A 22939-nucleotide genomic window follows, 5' to 3' on the forward strand; every position below is an offset into this window, starting at 1 on the left:
TTTTTTTTTTTTAATTTTTCTAGAATTTTGATAATACGCAATTCAATTAAAATTATTTAAAATTAAATATCAATTTAAATAAGTTTTTGAAGTATAACGATTAAATAATATTTATATAAATAAACTACTATCTTGTTAAAAAAAATTAATTAAAATTAGAGAGATAGGTTTGATAAACAGTGACATGCATTAATTAATTGGATATAGTCATCTTATCGCCATAGTTATAAGCATCTGAATTTGGATTAAAATAAGAGAGGGAGACAGAATAATTAATTAAAGAAAGAAAAACTATTAACACGTGGGAACTGTTAATAGTCATTTAAGGCAATGAAAAGTCAAATCTATAAAGTAATTGCATTGTTTGTGCAAATACAATAAATGTCAATTCTAAGTGTTTTTATCTTTGCAGATAAAGACAATAAATAAAAGATAATATTTATTAAATCTTTTAATTTAATATAATCTTTAATTATATTAATTAATTAATCATGAAAATGACCGAATGCTGAATGATACATGAGCAGGCCACGTGCCAAATTATATTTTGTGAAAATAAATGTCACATATTAATGATGTGATTGGCGTAGGAGTAATCTTAATGAATTTAAATATCTCGTTTGGATTGGCACAGTCGTTTGTCTGGTGGGGCCATATTATGAAAACAACTGATATTGAAAGCTTCTTATTTTTTAATTTTTTTTTTTAATTTCACGTCAATATTACGTAATTTATATAATGAATAATCTTGTACATGTAAAACAAAATACAATGGATTTGTTTGGGTAGTAGTCAAATCGAGTAAAAAGGATAGATAATCAGAGCGAGAGCAATGAGCTGCATCTACATTCAACTTCAAACAAGGATGCATTGAAGGTTTCCACCTTTGATTTAGGTCTTGTTCAGCTTCAGAAATCAGTTCAGGTGGAGAGTACCCAGGTTCAGGTTCAGTGTAACACCACTTAGAACTCAAATGTTGGAATTTTGCAATAATCACACTTGCTCTCTGAGCTTGTGGACTCGTAGTTTTTGATAACAGTCGATCATCCATGGAGGTTTCAGATTTTACAATATAATTTAACAATTTGTTATACATAAAAGGTTTATCCTTTTTGCATTGCTCAATTATTGGATGGAAAATTTGTCCTTACTATTTATGGAGAATTTTTTTTTTTAAATCTTTCCTCATTAAAAAATTTTCTTATTAAACATATTAGTTAAAAAAATAATTTTGAGATATATTTTAATTTGTAAAATTTTTTTTTTTTGAAAAAAGGTTTTTTAAAATTCTGAAGGGGGCTTAGGAATTGGGGTTTTGCTCTCCATTCACGTGCGAGTGGGGACTCATCGCTGACATAGCTACCAAGCTTATTTTTACAGGTTCGGCCCCCACCAACACCAAACTACACTTCAACTTGTTTCTTCCTTCTATTATTGTCCCATGAAACCCTTTGCAATCACTGTAAAGTGTTTATTTATTTATTTTTTTTAAATTGTGTTTCTGCCCCAGTCTAATCAATTGCTAGTAATCCAACCATCCGATGTCATTGATTTTGGCAGGTCTAGTTTTCCAATTTTCATGCAACCAAAACAGAAAATTTTCCTCTATAAATGCCTGTTCCTATTTTTTTTTCTTAATTTTCTTCTTGTCCTCAAACGTTGTACTGCGCTTGGCCTGACTCTATCTCTACTCTTCATCTCTCTTTCTTTTTCCGTACCAACGGGAAAGTCTAGTCCTCTCTTCTCTTTCTTTTTATCTGGTTTCTTTTCTTTCTCTTTCGCATCCATTTCCCTCTTTCTGCCTCTTTGACACAATCAGAATTGATCTCAAGCCATGGAGAAACTCATCATATCTCCATCTTCTTCTTCTTCTTCGCTACTCCCTTCATCACAAGAAACCCCAGCTACTATCCAACAGAGGCTCCAATTCATGCTCCAAAGCCAGCCTGACTGGTGGGCCTATGCCATATTCTGGCAAACATCAAACGATGAAACTGGCCGCGTCTTCCTCGCATGGGGAGATGGCCACTTCCAAGGCACCAGAGATACATCCCCAAAACTAACCACCGTCAACAGCCACCTCCAACACCGCATTCCTACCTTCAACTTAGAGAGGAAAAGACCCGTGAATGGAATCCAAGCTCTCATCGGTGAATACCATGACACAGATGGGTCTATGATCGATCACAGAGATGCCACTGACGCTGAATGGTTCTATGTGATGTCCCTCACTAGATCTTTCTCGGCCGGAGAAGGTATTCCTGGAAAGGCGCTTAGCACTGGTTCTTTGGTCTGGTTAACTGGTGGGCAGGAACTACAATTCTACAACTGTGAAAGAGCCAAAGAGGCACGAATGCATGGCCTTGAAACCCTGGTTTGCATACCTACGTGTAATGGGGTTCTTGAATTGGGCTCATCTGATATGATCAGAGAGAATTGGGGCCTTGTTCAACAAGCCAAGTCTCTCTTTGGGTCAGATCTCGCCGGTCTGATGCCCAAAAATTCCAATCCAACCACAATACCCAACCAGTTACTCGACATGAACATTTCTTTCGCTGATATAGGCATAATTGCAGGAATACAAGGGGGAGATGCAGCCCCTGAGGAGAAGTTCGCACAAGAAGATGAGGCAAAGAAAGAGAGTGCTACAGCGGGCCTCTCATACGTAGACTCGGAGCATTCTGACTCAGACTGTCTTTTAGTTGCTGCTACGACTATAGAGAAAAGAACCCCGAAGAAAAGAGGGAGAAAACCAGCGTTAGGCCGAGACACGCCATTGAACCACGTAGAGGCGGAGCGGCAGCGGCGGGAGAAGCTCAACCACCGGTTCTACGCCCTGCGAGCTGTTGTTCCAAACGTTTCCAGAATGGACAAAGCATCACTGCTATCTGATGCTGCGTGCTATATAAACGAACTGAAGGCCAAAATTGATGAATTGGAGTCACAGCTACAAAGAGAGAAATCCAAAAGGGCGAAATTGGAAGTGACTGATAATACAGATAATCAAAGCACAACCACTTCTGTAGATCAAGCCGGGCCTAATTCTGGTGGAACTGCATTTGCACTTGATATTGATGTTAAGATTATTGGTAATGACGCCATGATTAGGGTTCAATCTGAGAATCTCAATCATCCAGGTGCTAGGTTATTGTCTGCACTACGTGATCTTGAATTTCAAGTGCACCATGCTAGTATGTCCACTGTTAACGATCTCATGGTTCAAGATGTGGTGGTTAAACTTCCTAATGGATTCAGAACTGAAGAGGGATTGAAATCCACACTCGTTAGAGTATTAGAACAATAAGATTACTGCTGATAATTGCTTGTAATGTATACGTAATGGTGGACGGTTTATTTAATTTCTTTGTTCTCCATCTTAATTTCTCTCTCTTTTTTTTTTTTTCCAATTTCTTTGTTTTTATCATTATAGATTACGTAGGAAACGCATCCAATGCTCTTGTATGTACATAAAAAATGAATTATTCAAAATTCTAAGTGGGTTGAAAAAAGCGTTGAAAAATTTTCCCAATTATAATAAATATGGGAAGCCGATGTTGGAATATGAGGCTCAGAGAGAATAAACCAAAATTTGTACATGATTTCCCTACTGTTTCCCTTGCCGATGGCAGCAGCACACTTGAAAAGAAACTATATAACTTAATTACAATTCAATGAATAATTAATGATAGTTAATTGTGGTGTTAATGCACGTTCTTTTATGTATGCGGTCTTGTTTTTTTTTATTAGACCAGCTTCAGAATGTTACTTGCCCTTAATTTTTTAAAGGGAAATCTCATATAGAATCATAAAATTACAGTGTAAATAAGAATTTCTCAATATGCTTACAGGAAATAATTTTTTACATTGCTTAAAATATCCACTTCTGTTGTTTCTTCTTTTGTGGACTGGACGATATAAAGAGGAAAATGGATCATGGAATCTAGACCCCACCACGATGCAATTTTAACATGTGTTAATTATGCATTAATACAAAGTGGTGATGAATAACCAATAGAATGAAGGCAGGTCACCCTCTGTGCAATTTGATTGCGGACAATACAAGGAAAGCCTTACCTGCGGTTCTATCGGGGAAAGCGACCACTAGAAAAAAATGAAATTGGGTAATTGAGTGGACCAGGCCCCACTTCTTTAACCCTTTCGTAGGTTATTAAACATGGATCAGGACCACTGCCTTTGCATATGTCAGCAATTTCGACACTCATTTGCAGGCTTCAAATTTCTGTAATAAGGACAAGATAGATTCATTTTCAAAAAAAAAAAAAGGACCCCCTTCCCAATTGTCTTTCTTTTAAATTCATACTTTACATATGTTTGGAATGGTGTGGCTGTAAGAGTCAGGGTGGGCTAAGATTTTACCTGTGAAAAATTTAGCTGGACAAAATGGAACCGAGGATTTCATGGCCTAATAAAATGAGCAATGGCAGACACCATATTAGAAAAGGTGATCAGTCAGCTTCCGTTAGGGCCACCTTAAACCATAATTTTATTACGTACATTTCATTCACCATATTAAAAAAGGTGATTAGTCAGTTTCCACTGAAAGAGAGCCCAGCAAGTTATCATCCAATTCACGATCAGACGAGACTCCCTCCTTCTCTTGGGCCTGAGAGAGAACAGAAAGATTCTTTCCTATTAAAATCCAAGCCTCTAAATTAATAGTTGCCTCTTTTATCAAATCGAAAGGACAATTTTCATGGGTCCAAAAAAGTTGTTCTTTTTCTGGGGTTTGATCCTAGTTTGCTTGATTGCTTACATTGGAAGATTAAGGAGCATTACAGATGGACGATTGATTTGGATTTGACCTGAAATTTGGCATAAGGTCACTCGTCAACGAAAATTTTCCGCAACTATAGTGAACATTACAAATGGAGATTGCATTTGCATGAGTCTTTTCTCATTAAAATTGGGCCACATATAGCAGGCTCTTTTGTGGGCAACACAGGACAAGATGACAACGAAACTAAAGAAAATAACATTGAAAAGACATGAACGATATCAGATTCCAAAATTAAACCACTCAATTTTATTTGTATTTATTGGAATCTATTTAGTTTAACTCTACGGTGAAATTCATTTCATTATAAAATTTATTTATAAATAATTTTTTTATTTGATATATTTTATAATAAATATAAAATTCATTTTAAATAAAATAAATCTTATATTTAAAATAAATAAAATAAAATAATATATAATAAAAATAATAAATTTTATCACTTAAAATATATATAATTCTAAGTTTGAAATTCATTTACAAATTTTATAAATTTTGATGAAATTTAATTTAGATACAATAAATTTTATGATATTAATTATTAAGATTTTAAAATAAATTTTCACTCAAACTAAATACTAAAATTTTATATTTATAAATAAATTATGCATAATTTTATAAAATTTATTTATATCAAACACTATCTAAATATATATATATAAAAAATTAAATTAATTAAAATTATTTTAATAGAGACAACCATGAGCTAAAATAATTGAATTAACAGTTTTTAGAATTATTCTATTTCAGGCAATATAAAAAAAAATTATAATGAATAATGTCACAATTAGTCATACTCAAATAAATTTATGAATTAACAAAAAAAAATTAAACTAATAAAGTCAAGTCACACCATTAAAAATAAGAAATTGTACAAGTGAACTGTATTTAAAAATATAAATTCAGATTTGACGGGTATTAATTTTTGGGAAAAAAAAAAAGCAATAAAAGTGAGTATTGACATGACAGCAAAAATTTACGTAATTAATTAATTGGAAGGAGCTTGTGCGGAATCGATCACCCAATGTTGACCATTCGTTTGGATTTCAAGCCCATTCATTTGAGCAAACAAATTCACTGCTCTTCTTACTCCTCTATTATCAGCGGCGGTAAAATAATCATGTCCAAATATTATCCCACCGGGTCTCAAGATCCGATATGCTCGGTTTATATCCGCCCAAGCCGAGTTAAAATCATGACCCGCGTCTATCTCAATTAAGTCTCCATACACGCCCCACTCGCACAGTTTCTCCAGAGCAGACCCACTTGAAAACGGCACCGGTAAAACCGTTTTGCTGGCATTCATGTAAATTACATTTTGCATGAACTGATACAGCAGCATGACGTCACCGTTTACTATGTCAATGTACTTGAACCGGTCACGAAACCCTGGCCACCCTCGAAAATCGTCAATACAAAGAATTTGCGAGTTCAGTCCGAGTTTACGTGTCAACTCGGCCATGTGGAGAGCCGACGCGCCCAAGAAAGTACCAACCTCTATGATCACCTTAGGCTTCACTTTTCGGATGAGGTTTTCGAAAACGGCACCGTAGGATCCCCATCCCTTTAATCTTTTGATGCGAAGGAGACTTCTAACGTGCGCAGGGGGGAAATTGTCATAAGGCGAGGTGGCGTTATAAATTCGGTCAATAATCGTTTGACGGACGAGTCTAGAGGAGACCCGCTTAGCGCAATGAGTCGTAACTCGAAAGTTGTCGAGTTGGGTGGGGATGCTGTTGGCGATTCCAAAGATAGTGATGGCAGGCTCCGGAGATGATGGTGGAGGGAAGCTGGGGGATGGGGCTGATAAGTAACCCAAGGCATAGGCTAGCAGAAACAGGATAACATACGCCACGGGAGAATGAAAGAACTTGAGAGAGAAACTTGTTTTCTTGCTCCCGTGTTGATGATGGAAAGGCTGTTGCTCTTCTTTCATGTCTGTGTTGAGTAGTTTCTTGGTTTAAAAATGAAAGAGTTGGCTAAACTTAGTGGTGAAGATAATTATGTTATATGTATTGGGTTTCTTTGCTATTTGTTTAATGTTGAAAGGATTGCTGGAAAATAGAGAACCAACAGGCACCAATTTTATCCAGTATTAGAAGGAAAACAAGAGAAGATAAGAGCCTTTAGTAAGAGAGAGGACGATAGTGTTGCGAGATTAATACTCAGATGGGGGAATTGGAAAGGACCAGGAAATGTAAAGGCAAAGCTACAGACGTGAGAACTGTGAGGGCCATAGCCTGTATTTAATCAAATCGTTTTCCGTAGTCTTTTGTAACTCTTAGATAGTTTATTTTCTTTACTTGGAACAGGTCCCTTGACATCTTCTTTCATTGTCAAATCTTTTGTAGGTAAACATCAACATTCTGTATTTTAATTATGGCATATGAGTCCAATTTGGCCTTAAATTCAATTGTTATGACGATCGCTTTTGAATATCCTTAGCAGCTGGCTGGCACATTACATTGAACATATTTTGTATCGGATCATCAACAAAATTTAGAGTAGACAATTACCAGTTTCTTGCGCAGCAAATCTTTAATGTTTGATCCGATATATATTCTCAAATTTTCTTCTAAATTTCGAGTCTAGCGAAAAAGCGAAGCTTCATGATTACGATTACCCCGCTTTTTCTCTTGGGTCTGACCCTCAACGTACTCTTTCATTTAGGGAAAGGTTCCACGGTATCATTATCTTGTTTTATATTCTTTCCTCTTCTCTTTAAGGTTCTTTTTGTTTCCTTTACGGTTTTCATGATATAGGCTTGAAATGAATCATTTGCATCGGCTGGCATCACGTGATGTATTCAGCAGACCAATGTCAGTACTCAACAATGTCAATAACCGACGAGTTTTTAACAATGGAGCGATGACTCCCCACAATCGCAACAATGATTTCTGAGCCCAGAATTCTAAAACACCATCGCTTGCATTAGTAACCATTGCAAAACGACAAACAATTAGCGAGCACAATCTTCCACATCTTCCTTCTACAATCTACAGCTGTTTCTCTCAATTCCTGGTTTGCATTTAGATTCACTGGCATATCCAGACTCTAACAACTTACCTACCTAATTTGTCAAAACTAGAAAGAAACCAGGAACATCCAATTCTTTGTTCAATCTATTGAGAAATCACAGAACAATATCAATTCTGCGGTATGCAATGCCTAACTATTAACAGCCAGAGGTATCCATGTAGAACCACTGCAGAGGAAATGTCATTTTGCGCCCTCAGAACCATCACCACCACTGTGCCCGGCAACTGAATTCCCTTGACCATCAGTAGCTGATGCCCGAGCATCAGAGGCATCCTGTTTGCTTCCCCCACGAACATCATTAGAGCCTCCGGTTGCAGATGGGCCACCGCTTCCAAGAGTTGCCTCAGTATGCAAGGGATGCATGCCATTGTTGGCCCCCATGGGTCTCATTCCCATTTGCCCTTGAATGGCTGCTTGGTGTAACTGATGAGGATCCTGCATTTGATGAGGATTATTGAATTGTAATGGCATCTTTGGAGGGAAAATGCCCGACTGCTGAGCCATTGCTGCTGCCTGAGGATGTTGCATGTAATATGCTCCTTGCTGCATTGCAGGCTGTGGGGCCATCTGAGAGTGTAGGTGCAGATGAGCAAGAAGTGTGAGTGTCACTAAACTACTAAAAGATCAACTGCATACCTGGGGAGGCATTGTTGGTGCCTGTGGTTGTGCATCAGCAATTGCAGCTAAATACATTAAATTCTTTTGCAGCTGGGCTTGATACCTAGATCATCAAAATCTTACATAGACACAAATGTCGGATACACAAACACACACCAGACATGAAAAAACACTAAAACAAGAACTAGAATGCATGTACACATAAAAAAAAAGATAAGCTAAAACCAAAACCATCTAAGAACTCTTTTCTAGTCCAACAAAATTCAAGTAACTGCCTGCAAGCTTTATAGAGTTATAGATATGCCTCTTTTACTACCAATTTTCAAATGCAGTCTGAACTTGATTCTAAACACATTTCACATGGAACATCAACTCATTGTAGGCTCATTGTGTGATCATTAACCATCAGAGTCATTGTAAACATCAAATTTATTGTTGGTCCCCACCAACAGGAAAATAATGAAATCCACCAACAGGAAAATAATGAAATCTCAGATATTTCTGTAACAATAGTGCATCAACATATGAAGCCAGTGTCTGAGCATTTGAAATTCAATTCCAAAAGCCCATGTTCAAATAATACTTATCTCCACATGATGTTTATTCATCCTAACCGTAACAGCATTATAACAATAAACAAACACTTGAATCAAGTGAGATGAAACACCTGCAATAACAAAATGGTTGTCAAGTTAAAGTCATGGTCTGTAATAGATTAGTAGCCAAACCCTGTAAAGTGCTACATGCACTCCAAGTTACCCATATCATTATCATTAAGAAAACATTATCTAAGATCATAACATCGCACCAGAGTCTACAATTCTACCCCATTTCCAACTGGAGGAAAAAAGTTGTCTTTACCTTTCTTTTAATTGATAACTAAGAATGGATCATAATTAATATTTCTAATTCAGAATCAAAGTCATTAAAAGATCAGGTAAAAAATCTAATGGTAGAATGCCCATGTAACTCCATGTCCTCAACAGAAGATGATCTCATGCTTGAAATTGCATTTACCAATTTAAATATGTTGCCAACTGTTAAAAATGCTTATGGGTTTTCAGGATTCCAAAGTGGCATTGTTCTGAATACGCGCTGAAATAAAAAGTAGAACAGTTCCAGTCCCTAAGGACCCTCAACATTACTTAAAATGCACACAACTACGACCTGGCATTATGGTTTAAAACACACAAAATTAAGAATATGCATAACAACTTCGCACAGAAGCATGAACAGGATTGTGTTGGCACACAAATGCAAATACAGAGAATAAGGCACTTACTGGGCACATTCAGCAAGTTTTCCCAGGTTTTGATTGTCCAATATCGCCATGATCAATTTTTTATTTTCATCAAGGTACTGCATTAACAAAGATGAGTCAAACAACAATGATATCCATATCAGCATACAATCTATCCAAACCATTCATAGCAATAGCCCTGTTTATAGGGTTCAACACTCAAGCAGAACTGAATTTATTAGCCATGTGGACTGCTAAACACTTTATCCACTTGGAAGCAATTTAGTTGGTAGCAGATATATACGATGAAATACTTATTTAATCAACAAAATTGAAGGAGAATAAGTTCTGGAAATGATGTGACATGGTTCACAATATGGAAGAGTTATTTAAAGATTGCTTGGTCACACAAAAAAGGAAGCTTTTTTACAAGTCAATATGCCAGCCAGAGGAAAACAAAATATAGATAGTTCATAACCGAAAGATTATTATCGGATCTTAAAAGTATATTGGCACAATAGCTTATTTCATTATTTAAACAGCCATATTGCATGGTACAAGCACCCTTGGATTCATTTACATCCCATAAGTACGAAGAACATCCATCTGTGCAAGAATGAATCATACATAATTGAATGATAAAGATTTCATTAAAAATAATGCAGGTTCATAACTAACTTGCATATCACTATAAATACACAAACGTTGAAAGAGAACATAAAGTCTCATTTCAGCGAATGAACATAAAATGGGCTTTCTTAGTTTCGAACTTCTAAGTTCCATTTAATCACCGCTAACTACTTGTATAACTTAGTTTTCTCTTAATTTAATCCACGTGTCCGTTTATTTATTCAGTAGTCTTAACCAATTTGAAAAGGAAAAAAGAAGAGAACAAAACTTAAAGGCTGAAGAACTTTAATAGCTGAAACCGACATTTAATACATAAATATTCAGAAGCTATTATTAACTTGATCTCCTTCTTAAAAGTAAATTGTCATCTGCATAAAATCCACAGTTATCAGTCTATCAGAGATATATCTGCGTAACCAACTGATTAGGCATAGTACAAGGTCTACTAATAGAAAACATAGACCAAAAAAAACAGCCTTAATGATAATATGGCATTAAATGATAAAATTTGCTTGCATAAAACAACTGCCAAACTCTGAGCTAATAGGAGAAAAATTAATAAGCCAACCATGTATTCTTGTCCCTTTAACGTGTACTATAACTTCAATTATTCGCTTTCAAAAATAGGCCCCCCATCCCCATCATAAACCCCTCAAAAGCCAACTATGGCGAGACCCATATTTTCAAAACCAATTATCAAAAGCTCAAAATCATTTAATTGACACAAAAGAACACACCCATATCCGCATTTATGCACATAATACGCTATAAATGAAGAAAGTTGAGAAAAAAGATATGCCTTTTGGATCTGCTCAGTGGTAATGTTCGCGGGTGGGTATGAAGGCATCACAGGAATCATCTGCGGTGGCTGCTGCATCTTGTATTCCTATCTTTTAGCTAAAAAAAAAACTTACCCTCGTCACAAATGAAGAAAAAAAAACCTCAAATTGATAAACCCTAATCCAAATATAAGGACAAAGTAAGAAATAATCGCAAGCATGAATAAGGAAACAGATAAAGGGAGGTGCGGCGGGCACCTGCAAGCGGGCAAGTAAGTGTATTTGATTGAGGACTAATCTTCAACGGCGACGAGGTTTCTGCAGGAATTTAGGACGGAAGGTAATTACAAAATCTTTCAAACCATTACTGTCCAGCAAAGTATAAAATAGTTTAATGCATTAAAAAAAATAATTTAAAATTAAATTAAATAAACTTAAATTATAAAATATTAAAATAATAAAATATTTTATAAAAACTGATATTTTTTCCTTAAAATAATTTTAACTCTCAATATTCATTGCAAAACAGATGCTTGTCTGTCTCCTTAACACAACAATAACTTCGCACTATGCTTGCGTCATTCCGCCAGTTTTTTTTTTTTTTTAGATAAAATATTTCATTCAGTCTTATAATTCGTGATATTTAGACTAAATTAATAAACATTTAAATTCTTTGTGAAATTAAAATTTTATGGATATAATTAAAGTATATTTTTAATTATTCTTAGCTTAATTTAATTGACTCTCATTAAATTGGTTGTGTGTATTTTTTATCTAAATATTAAAAATGAGGGCCATATTCTAATAAAAATTCTAAAGTTGGTTAAAATTGTTGCATCATTAAATAATTTAAGCTTATATTTAAATTCTTTTAATTTTATAATTTGTTACTTACTTCTCAATTTTACTTTTTGAGCCCATATTATTTTACGCAAAAAAAAAAACATAAAAAATTAAGTTAATTTTTAATAATTTAAGAATAGAGAATTGCTTAATATTTAATTTGTGAGTAAAATATTCAGAGGGATTTATTTTATATTGTATTATTTAATTGGCCTAATAATTTTAATTTTTCTAAATGGGCTAATATAAAAAACTAATATCATTATTAATTTAAATAAGAGTGATTATCCACACTTTGTAGAGTTTTGACACAATATTATTCAATAATCAATATATATTTGATAATTTAAACTCTATTTTAATTAAATCAAAGCTCATACAAGTAAATTTTTATTTTTATTTTAAAAACCCCTTATAATAAGTATTTTTGAATGTTTATGATTTAACATTTTTTCATTAATATGCTATTATTATGCTTTATTATGTTTTTTTTTTTCGGTGGACATTATGTTTTTCTTTTTTAATAACTTATCAATTAATTATATAACATTTTTTAATAAAAAAAAAAAAAAAAAAATATATAAAAAAAAATATAAATCCCAATATTTATTTCAGATCGATTCGATTTACTAATAAAAAAATTTATTAATTAAGGCATAAAATTAATATTATATATTTATATTTTTTATTTTAAAAAAAAAAAAAAAAAAAAAAAAAAGAGAGTAAATAAAAAAATAAAAAAAAGGGTAAGATGATGTAAAGAAGGAGGACAAAAAAAAAAAACTACTCTAAAGAAAAAAAAAAAAAATAATTTTTTTTTTTATTTAATTTTAATTAATTTAATTTTTTTTTTTTTTTTTTTTTTTTTTTTTTTTTTTTTTTTTTTTTAAAAAAAAAAAAAAAAAAAAAAAATATTATAAAATTAAAATAAAAAAAAAAAAAAAAAAAAAAATTTTATATCATAATCAATTAAAATCAAGTGAGGACGTTAAAATATAATAATAAATTAAAAATTACAAATGAAATTAATAACTTGTATAAATTAAGATACTATTTTTATTCATCTAATTTTTATTTTATAATTCTTTTTTAAAGTGTAAAATTATTAAAATTGAAATTATTAATTATATATATAATTATAAAACAAACTCGAATATTAAAAAGTTTTTTATTTTTTATACTTAACATCTTTTGACTAAAAAAACTAATTTATAAATTGAAAAAATATGGCATTTTTGAAGAAATAAATTAATAATATTTAGAATAAAAAATTATTAATATTTATGCAGTGTAATGATATCAACATTAAAAATATTAATTTATTAATATTTATTAGAATTAATTTTTTCTTACCATCATTTTTTAAATAATAAATTTATTTATTTATTTATTCATAGATGTCATCCTAATTTATTATTAGAATGTGAACATGAAAATATTATCATATGGACACTTAATTCATGTACATTTGTTTTCAAGAAGCAACAATATGAAAACAAAGCCTTCTGATAAAAAATAAATTAAAAAAAAAAAAAAAAGTCAACTGACCCGTATCAGGTGTGCGTAAATTAGCTAATGGCAAAAGCGTATTTTTACTGTTCCTTGAAAATGGTAAAAGTGTTAGCTGATTTAGTAAAAGTGTTGTCTGATTTAATTTATTAGTATGCTGGGCATAAAACCTTACAACGAAGAACATTAACCTACACATACATCCATTCTCCTCAAAAAAATTGGAAGAAGAAAATAGATACCTCTTACAAAGATTTGAGGAATAAAAACACAAAATTTTTATACCTAACTTTGCATATAAAAATACTGTAAATGAGTGAAGAACACATTAATTTTTGAATAGATTAGTAGTTCTCTACCATCTGTAACTTGATGGTATCACATAAGTTCAACTTAATTTTTACGTGAATCCAGATAAGTTGAAGCAGAGACGTTCAAGAAAGTGTATAGACATTACAATAGTTAGTTGGTATGAGCTTTAGTTCATTGCTTATATTTATGGAAGATTAAAAAATTTATTTTACTTATTTTAAATTATAATTATTAAATTTAACATCTTTAATTTAATTAATATTTATATTATTTAATTAATTAAATATAATTTAGATAATAATATTTAATATATGTTTAATTTTTTTCTTAATAAGTTTTTTTTTTCTTTCATTTGAGTTGAGATGGATTGGGTACATGATTGATACTCATTCATGTGAACTCAACCATTAAAATGCAATTATCCATTTCTTTTTTTTTTCTCTTAATAGGGAAAAACATTTCTCTCTCTAAAATACCTTTTCTATTTTGTCTAAGTCTTCAGTAACAGGGTTTTCTAGGTTGCGAGAAGTTCTAGCCTCTTGGCCATCCATCCTCCCCCTATCTCTTTGTTTATACTCTGTGTTTTCCTTTAATCGGTTTTTTTTTTTTTTTTTTGTTATCTCTTGCTAATGCAGTTTTAGTACCCCTTTTGTAATGGGACTTGTATTGGTTTTGTTGCATGTTTGGGTTATAGAACATCAAGATCGAGAGAGATGCTTTGTCATGACTCAACCTATTGGCCGGACCGACACTAGGACCTGGGCCAGTCTAAAGCCCCCAAGGCCCGTAGTAAGCCTAACTATTCCTTAACCCAACTCTAAAACCCATTTGGGCCCAATTTCAAGAATTCAATTGAACAGAGTCCGACCATAAAGTGGACCTTTCAATGGAGAGTTTTTGACTCATTCGACTTGTAAACACAATATATAATCAATTGGAGAGCTCAGCTCACCCTCCACATACTCAAATGTCATAAAAAATAAATGGGAGCACAGCTCCCTCATTCAGTCTAACAAACATGCATATAATAATAAGTTTATAGGCCCAACATGACAATTATATTATAGTCCCCAAAACAAATAAATATTTCTAACACATGCGAAAATTTTAGGAGTTAATAGAATTACACAAACATTAATAAACAATCTGTGAAGGAGAAAAGCAAGTTAACCACAACAAAAATCCTTCTGTAGCCTGAAAAATAATGAACAGGAGTGAGCGTTTGACTCAGAGAGTAAAATATCAATTTTAACAATAATCTCTATAACTATTTAAAGCTAATGCACCCTGTAGAGTGAAATGAAACATGAGCAATATTTTCATATCATAACAGCAAAAAGGTAATTTGGAGCATTCACATACCCAGTAATGTCAAATCATAAATATATGGGAGCTGATCCCCTATACAGCTCTCTTTAATCCAACCTGTGCCAGCGAAGAACTCAAGCCGGACTTTCGCTTAATAAACCAAATCGGGGTCCCAGCGAAGAACTCAAGCCGTGTCTACCCCGAAGGACCGGGTCCCAGCGAAGATCTCAAGCCGTGTCTACCCATCCTATCCATAACCAACACCACATCACACGCACGCCAACGCACGCACACTGCTCCAAATTATCACAACAACATCCATGACACTTTAACAGTTGTGAATGCAACATAAAACGTGCTTAGAGTTTAACTACATAGATATATGCATATGAGTGATGCATGGGCATGCTTGAACATATAATAATATCGAAATTACAATTAAAATTAATATTTTACTTACAGACTTAACAATGATCACCTGGCGGTGAGCGGAGCAAGAAAGAAGTCTCGACTCATCTGACAGTTTTATTACAATCATTTAATAAATTTGACTCAATACAAACTAAGAAAAAGACCAAAGACGTCTTAAGTTGTGCCGAAAATTCGGCAGAGTCTCCCCTATAATATTTGGGTTATAGAACATCAAGATCGAGAGAGATGCTTCCCTTTGAGTTGTCCTTCCCTGCAGGTTGCTTTGAAACTTCTAAGTGCAGATCAGCTGGTAGTCTCAAAGCAGTGGTATCCTGTTGGTCACTTTCTCCTACAGGGAAAGTATGAAAGGCATGTATTAGCCAAGCCTAGTTCCCGATTTCACCCAACACTGCTTCGAGTCTTTGTTCTCTCCCGATGTTGCTGCAACCCTTCACCGTTTTTGGGTTTGAAGACATGTTGAGCATGGGAGAATTTGAATTTGAGTGGGGTGTTTAAAACTCCCCATAAGGATGTTTTTATTCTCCCTTGCTCTCTTCAATTGATTGGCAGTTTTCTCATTGGCAGCCAGTAACTGATGCTGACAAAGAGGAGGTAGTCTACTGTTGAAGACGATTTTGGATCTTACCTGGTTCATCCCTAGGTTTTCTATCTTTGGGCTTGAATTTAGGTTTGAGTGTTTGTAGCAATTTTATTTTGTGCACTGGGGACTTGACCTTGTATTTTTATATTTTATATAAAGAAATATATTTCTATTAAAAAAAATACAATTATTGTAACAACTTAATTTTTTTTAAAGAAATATTTTTAATTAAACTGTTAATTTATTACTATTTTATTCATTGTGTTAAATTAATATTTTTCATAATAATATTTTTATTTAAATGAATATTATTTTACCTATATTATTTATTATTATTATTATTATTTTATTTGTTATTTGTATTATTATTATTATTAAATTCAATTAGAGTTGTTTAAGATTAAATTATATTATATGTAAAAATAATTAAATTTCTTTAGTGTATAATTCTTACTGTTATTACCAAAGTTTTATTTGTTTTAAATATAATAATAGTAGTTTTGACCTATTTGAAGAGATAATAAATACCCAGATGAATAAGTTAGAAAATTTTAGGGAGTTATTATGTAATTAAAAGTAAAAAAAAAAATCATTTTTTTTTTTTTGCAAAACAGCAACAGACTCCTCCCCCGATGGTCTCTCCTCTCCCTCTCGTCTTCCTCCCTCTCCCTTTCTTTTCCCCTCCGGCGAGACCAGCACTAGGCTGATGACGTTTTGGTTGGCTTCCAAGCGGTTTGTTGACAACGAGAAGGCTATTGATGGCAAGGATGGCAGCTAGTTTGGGCGGTGTGCACGAGACGCGCATGAAGGGATCAGTGTCTTCCAAGGCTATTTTTGGCCATCTCTAGCGACGATAAGACATTAGACAACAACAGCAGGCTTCTGGTAGCTCAGGGTTCTTTCTCCGACCAAGAAATGCCGGTTTTAATAGAGTTTCTAGCAAGTTGCGAAGATAGAGAAAGATGAGAGAGAAAGTAGTGGCAGCAGATCCCACTGCCAATTATCTATTTTTACAGTTAGGTCCTGACAATTATCTATTTTTAAGATGGTATTAGATTTTTTTTTTCTTTAACTTTTGAGAGACCCATGATAATATGAATTTAATATGCATTTGTAAAAAAAAAAAAATTAATAGGAAATTAAATTATGTTGATTAATTCATATATTTTTTTAAACATATAAGCCAATTAATTAATTTTACTAAAATATAGGGATCAAATAGTAATTTTACTAGTATTGGCTAATATAAAAATTAATGAAAGGATTAAATAATTTAATAAAAATAAAATATATAAATTAAATAATATATTTTTTAAAATATAAATATTAAATAATTAATTTTAAGTAATTTTTTCTTTAATATAATAATTACCTCATTATACTGCAAATCACATTTTTTTAAATGATAATGACACTTTCTCCTGATAGGTTTTCATGTATGATAAAATAAAAAAAAAATCATCAAAATAAAATTATAAAATTAACTTAATAATAATAAAATTATTTTTAAAATAATGAGATATCAAATTTATTTAAATATTTAGTTTCCAACTGTATATTAACAAGATATTTAGTTTCCAACTATATATTAACAGGTATCAAAATTGTTATGATTGAATTTTAGAAGTTGTTTAATGGTTGTTAATTTTTATTTATGCTATAAAAATAAATGGAATAATTAATAGTATAATTTCTTCACAAAATTTGAATTTCAGTTAGAATTTAATAAAAAAATAATAACAAAAATTTTGAACAAACTTTTTTTATCGAAAAGAATGTTAACATGGCAATTTGAAGATCTATACAAAGTACCACAGTAAATAATCAAACTATCATTTGATGAGAAATATGAAAAGAGTTTTTATAAAAACACTCAATTTAATTAAAAGTTTAAATTTATAAATATCAAGACAAAATACATTTTAATAACCAACTGAAAAAAAAAAAAAATAGAGCGCCAAACCAGGATGGGCCGCCGCTTTAATCCGGGGGTATTCAAATTATGTTCTGGTCTCAAAGTTTCTCGGCTACATGATGATCCTTCTCGTCGCCAGAATAATCGCCGTCTCCTACTACGCCGTCTTGGTTATTACCTGAGGCCCGCAGTTGCTTCGCGGCGGTTTCCACTCCCTTTCGGCTATCTTGATGGTTGCAGTGTTTCATATTCTGGTAATTTTAACTCTTCAATTGCAAGTGCTCTTGACTTTTATTCTTCTCTGTTAAACAAGATAGAAATGAAAAATGCAGCTCGTACACTTATTGTGGAGCTATTTTAGAGTAGTATTCAAGGACTCTGGTTCCGTCCCTGAGAACTGGAGGCCAGTACGATTGGAGGAGAATTTGGAGGGAGGTAGCTGTATTAATGAGTCGGATTATGGAGCACCTGAGAATTTGGGCTCTACATTTTCTGCTTCTGATGGGTTGGATAGGAGACCAGCTGTAGGCTATTGCAATCACTGCCCGAACGGCAAGCCGCCGCGTTGCCACCATTGCTCTGTTTGTAAGCCAACTCGTAATCTTTTTCCACAGCTTATTGATTTTAAATGCATATTTTGATTTTAAACACTTATTCAATTAATACTTTTTAACGTGGTCTGGGAGATTTTTGTTATTCCTTTGATCTATTTATGTTTTCCCCTAGTGAATCATTCTAACGTCCATGACTTAGGCCGGAATCAGAATATTGAACAGGTGGCATTATATCTTTAGTTTGTTCCATTTTTTATACATATTATATGATATAAGATTCTCTATTATCTTGCTAATTATTTTATGTAACTAATGCATGTATAATTGCTGTTTTTGGGATTATATTGGTTGATCGTACCTGTGACTGTGAGTTGTTTATTTGTGATTGCAAGAATTGCAATAGAAGACACAAAATTAGGATGATCCTGCTTCTACTGAGCAAAAATTAAAGTGTCAAGGAATTTGCAGTACTTAATGTTGGAGTTGGTAGAAATTGACACTTGCCTTCGGCTTCCTTTATTTATATATATTTGTTTTCTTGTGATAATGACATTTGAGTAACTAAACTTTATGAAATTTTTCTATTTGAGTTTGGAATTTTTTTTTTTTTAATATTGTGCAGTTTAGTGAATTGGAAAAGAATTTGCAATCACGTAAAGGTTTTCTTTTTCTCTTTTGGTGGCTTCTTGCCCTTGGTCTCTTCTTAAACATAACTTCAAATTTCACGCTGACAGAAGTCATTTAATAAAGCTGTTACTTAAATCTTTTATGAAATTTTGTGGTCATTGAAGCATTTTTCCTTCTAGATGTGGTCTTGTGTTCTATTGGTATTGGTTCTGTTTTTCTTTAAGGTATTTGGCACAAAGAAGACATTATGGTTCGTTCCTTTGCTCTCCAAGGATCGTTTAGACATCATAATTGCTCTTAATGGCCTAGATTTCTCAACAGTCTCTGATGTTGAGGCTTGGTGAGTTTGTGAACCTTCCTCGTTTCAGTTGTCGCAATTTCTAGCTATATATTCTTAACATATTTTTTTATTATTTGGTCTCAAAATGTTCTCTTAATCTGTTAGATTCATATATTTTCAAATCATTGATTGTGAAAGAATAAGGTTAATTAGAAATTATTGGCATGGACAGCATTGTAAATTGGATATGATTTCAGTGTGGGCATCGTAACAGGTGATGCATAGTTATAATTATCAAAAGAAAGCACGCATTTATCAGATAACAGTAACTAATTTGTTAATTATTTCATTGACGTGACATTATAAATTTTACCTGTATGCACCTTTCCTTTTGGATGAATGTATGATTATTAAGATCTGGAGGCTATTTCTGTGTCATCATCAAATTATGTAGCCTCTTTGTCTCCAATATGCAATGCAATTATTTATCTTGCATTCCAGAGCCTGATTGTAAGAATCCATTGATTTTCCTTAATTAAAGTAATCAATTTTGTTTGATAGGTCATTTTTCCAATGTAAAACAAAATATAAATGAATTAATTCTATAATTTCCAAGTAGAAGGTTGAACTTCTCTTTGTTGAACAGTTGTTTTTGGTAATCCATGGGTTTACCTGTCTATTTTTCCATCCCAAGAGATCATCGTTATATTTTCATGCTCAACCAAGCAGTACAGTTGCCAAGGGATGCACACCCACCAAATTGGTGAAATTAATTTTCACATAATGATTTCACTGTTATATTATAAGTCATTAGGTTTAGAGAGTGATGAGATTAATATCTTATTAATTATTTTAATAAAATAGATTGTTACCTTGGATTATCTATCCGTGTGCATTGGTTTAGTGAAAATGAGTGAGTGGCCAGGTGTCACAATACACAGTGCAGGATTAGGACAGGCTCAGATATGAACATAAACCATAACAAAAGTAGAAACTGGGGAAGGCAACATTCTTGGCTTAGCACATCATCCCCTGTAATTTATCAACTACTTTATCATATCACCATTTAAAACTGCACAAGTTGGAACCTGTCATCATGTATACCTCACGCTTATTAATTTAAATTATTCATCCCATCCCATCTTTGCTTATATCTTTAATTTTCAAGCTTCAATCATGCTTGAACAAGAATAATAATAAATATAAAATTGCCAGCATTCATTTTAGTTTGTTTATCCATTAGCCTGCTCCACACATGCTATTGCACCAACTAATCAAAACCTACATTTCTTTGCTAATTGATCATATGTCCAATCAAATCAATTTCATTTTGACCTTAAAATTTATGCTTTATATAAGATGAACAATAATGCACCATCAGCAAAAGCAAATCCTAATATATAACAGCGAGTGATGTAACATATAGCAACCCAAATCAATTACACACTGCAATTTCTTTCAAGCATTTCTCTGAGTCTTCTAATGAAATGATGGCTTGACTCCTTTTGGAGTTGCCGTCTTCCGAAATACAGATTTCTGAGACGAAAAGAGCCACCAAAATGATCACTGGAGTAACAAGAAGAATAAGACCAAAGGGCACCATCCATAGCTGACTACTTGTAAGGTGATACTCATACTCCCAATAACCCAGAATTAGCCCTCCTGATAGGCTCACCAAAAATGAGCACAAACAAGCTATGCACGCCTTCAAAATTTTCCTGGGTTCTTTACGATCACTCTCAAACTCTTCATTTTCCTTGCATGTTCCCATCAACTACAACCAATTCTTGGAGTTTTCCCCTGAAATTTTCAAGAACAGATTGAAGAAATCAAGAAAAATGAACGACTATCATTAACCTTTAACCAAACTACATATAAAAAGAAGAAAGAATACACACCTCAGTCAGTTTGAAGGAGAACCAGAGGGTGTGGGAGCTTGCTTAAACTGCTTTTTAAAGAGAGGTATGGCATAGAAAAGATAAAGAACCGTAGAATATTAGACTGAGAGTTCCACGAGTCGTGCAACTATCCAAGGAAAAACTTGATTGAGCCACCCACCAGACGTGCCTTGTTATCAAATGTTAACTGAAAGGTATATATAAAGAAGAAAATAGAATACGTAGCGTATGACACTAGTGATTGATGTAGATATCCGGGGTAGATTTCATATGTTTTTCAATTCAGTTGTCTTCCTAGTTGTTGGTTTGGAGAGTAGTGGATTTGTTTTTTTCCAGGAAATAGTTGGCTTCATGCTCCCAATTTTTCCAAGAAAAAGAAAAGTCAATTGCCCACAACAAAGCTCGTTGCTGTCCAGTTTACATGAGGTAGGTCATAAGTGGTATCTCTTTTCTTCCTTTATCCTTCATTAAAGGGAGAGATATATGTATTTGTTTTTCCTTCTCCCTACAATAAATTATTCTTTTTTTCTTTTTTAATTAAATCTGATTAGATTCAGATTTAAAATCTCACAATTCTGAAAACTGGCTTAACTATAACTAAATTCTTTTAATCTTCTTAAGAAAAATATTAAATTAAAAATAAATTATATATCTTTAATTTATTAGTCATTACGCTTATAATTTAATCATCAAATATCTTAATGCAGGGATTTGGATATTTAAAACCCAAAAGAGAATAACTCTCATTTTCACGTATAAAAAAAATATTGCAATTTATTTATTTATTTAGGGATCAGTTTATTATCCCTTACCAATGCCAATAAATCAAATAAATAGGCTTATATTCTGGTAAAAAAAAAAAAACAATGGGCTTATATAATTTTACAAGCTGATCTAATGAGTTATAATTATATAAAGAAAAGTTAATTATAATAAAATAAAATAATTATATTAAAAAAATTATTTAAAGTTATGATCAAATACATCTTTCAAGTAAACAAAAAGAAATAATAAGTCAAAAGCTTTTTTATACATAAAAAAAAAAAGTTAAAACTAATTTAACTAAAACAAAATAGACTTTAGTCATTAACTAACCAGAAATTTCTTCTGGCCAGGCCTAATCTTACCTTTTTCTAGGTAGGAGCTTTGTGTGCACAGTTGTATGAAGGCTTGAGGGAAATTAAATACATACATACAAGAGGCAAAATCAGAATTGTATTTTAGGAAGCCAAAACTTAAACAAGAAGGCCAATTAATTATACATATAAAATCTCTTGTTGAAAGATACGAAATTTTGCCTGCAGTAGCCCTGGAACAGGTGGCACCTCCGCCAGTTACATATAGGGATGCCTCGCATCATATAATAATAATAAGTTAATCAAAGGTGGCCAGCCCAAAGCTTTTAGTTAAGTAATTAGCTAACTTACGCAATAAATTAACCCTTGTAGTGTTCTTTCATAAAACCTTCATCATATATAAAATAGCCCAACCATTTAAAAGAGGGATAAAGGGAGAAGAAAAAAATAATATTAATTGAATTAGAATCCTATGCAATGTAGAAGTTCCCGATTACTATGATG

At 32.6% G+C, this 22939-nt stretch overlaps 3 protein-coding genes, 1 long non-coding RNA gene and 1 pseudogene across 4 annotated transcripts; 2 read left to right on the forward strand and 3 right to left on the reverse strand.

Moving 5' to 3' along the window:
- Positions 1–1464: 1464 nt before the first annotated feature.
- LOC110640391 (transcription factor MYC2) lies at positions 1465–3380 on the forward strand. The gene has a single exon (XM_021791681.2). It carries the CDS (start codon positions 1835–1837, stop codon positions 3302–3304), a length of 1470 nt encoding a protein of 489 aa, XP_021647373.2. The 5' UTR covers positions 1465–1834; the 3' UTR covers positions 3305–3380.
- A 2299-nt stretch (positions 3381–5679) lies between these two features.
- LOC110640384 (uncharacterized) lies at positions 5680–7317 on the reverse strand. The gene has a single exon (XM_021791672.2). It carries the CDS (start codon positions 6729–6731, stop codon positions 5784–5786), a length of 948 nt encoding a protein of 315 aa, XP_021647364.2. The 5' UTR covers positions 6732–7317; the 3' UTR covers positions 5680–5783.
- Positions 7318–7704: 387 nt separating this feature from the next.
- LOC110640385 (GRF1-interacting factor 3) lies at positions 7705–11507 on the reverse strand. Its single transcript, XM_021791674.2, has 4 exons — positions 11122–11507; positions 9735–9811; positions 8471–8555; positions 7705–8401 (listed from the first exon to the last, which is right to left on the reverse strand). The coding sequence occupies exons 1-4, from the start codon at positions 11197–11199 to the stop codon at positions 8015–8017; spliced, it is 627 nt and encodes a 208-aa protein (XP_021647366.1). The 5' UTR covers positions 11200–11507; the 3' UTR covers positions 7705–8014.
- A 6545-nt stretch (positions 11508–18052) lies between these two features.
- LOC110659208 (probable protein S-acyltransferase 12) lies at positions 18053–18752 on the forward strand (annotated as a pseudogene).
- Positions 18753–20768: 2016 nt separating this feature from the next.
- LOC110659197 (uncharacterized) lies at positions 20769–21895 on the reverse strand. Its single transcript, XR_002495703.2, has 2 exons — positions 21360–21895; positions 20769–21261 (listed from the first exon to the last, which is right to left on the reverse strand). It is a non-coding gene; the product is annotated as an uncharacterized LOC110659197 (long non-coding RNA).
- Positions 21896–22939: the final 1044 nt, after the last annotated feature.

This window comes from Hevea brasiliensis, chromosome 9 (genome assembly GCF_030052815.1).
Source record: "Hevea brasiliensis isolate MT/VB/25A 57/8 chromosome 9, ASM3005281v1, whole genome shotgun sequence".
NCBI lineage: Eukaryota > Viridiplantae > Streptophyta > Magnoliopsida > Malpighiales > Euphorbiaceae > Hevea > Hevea brasiliensis.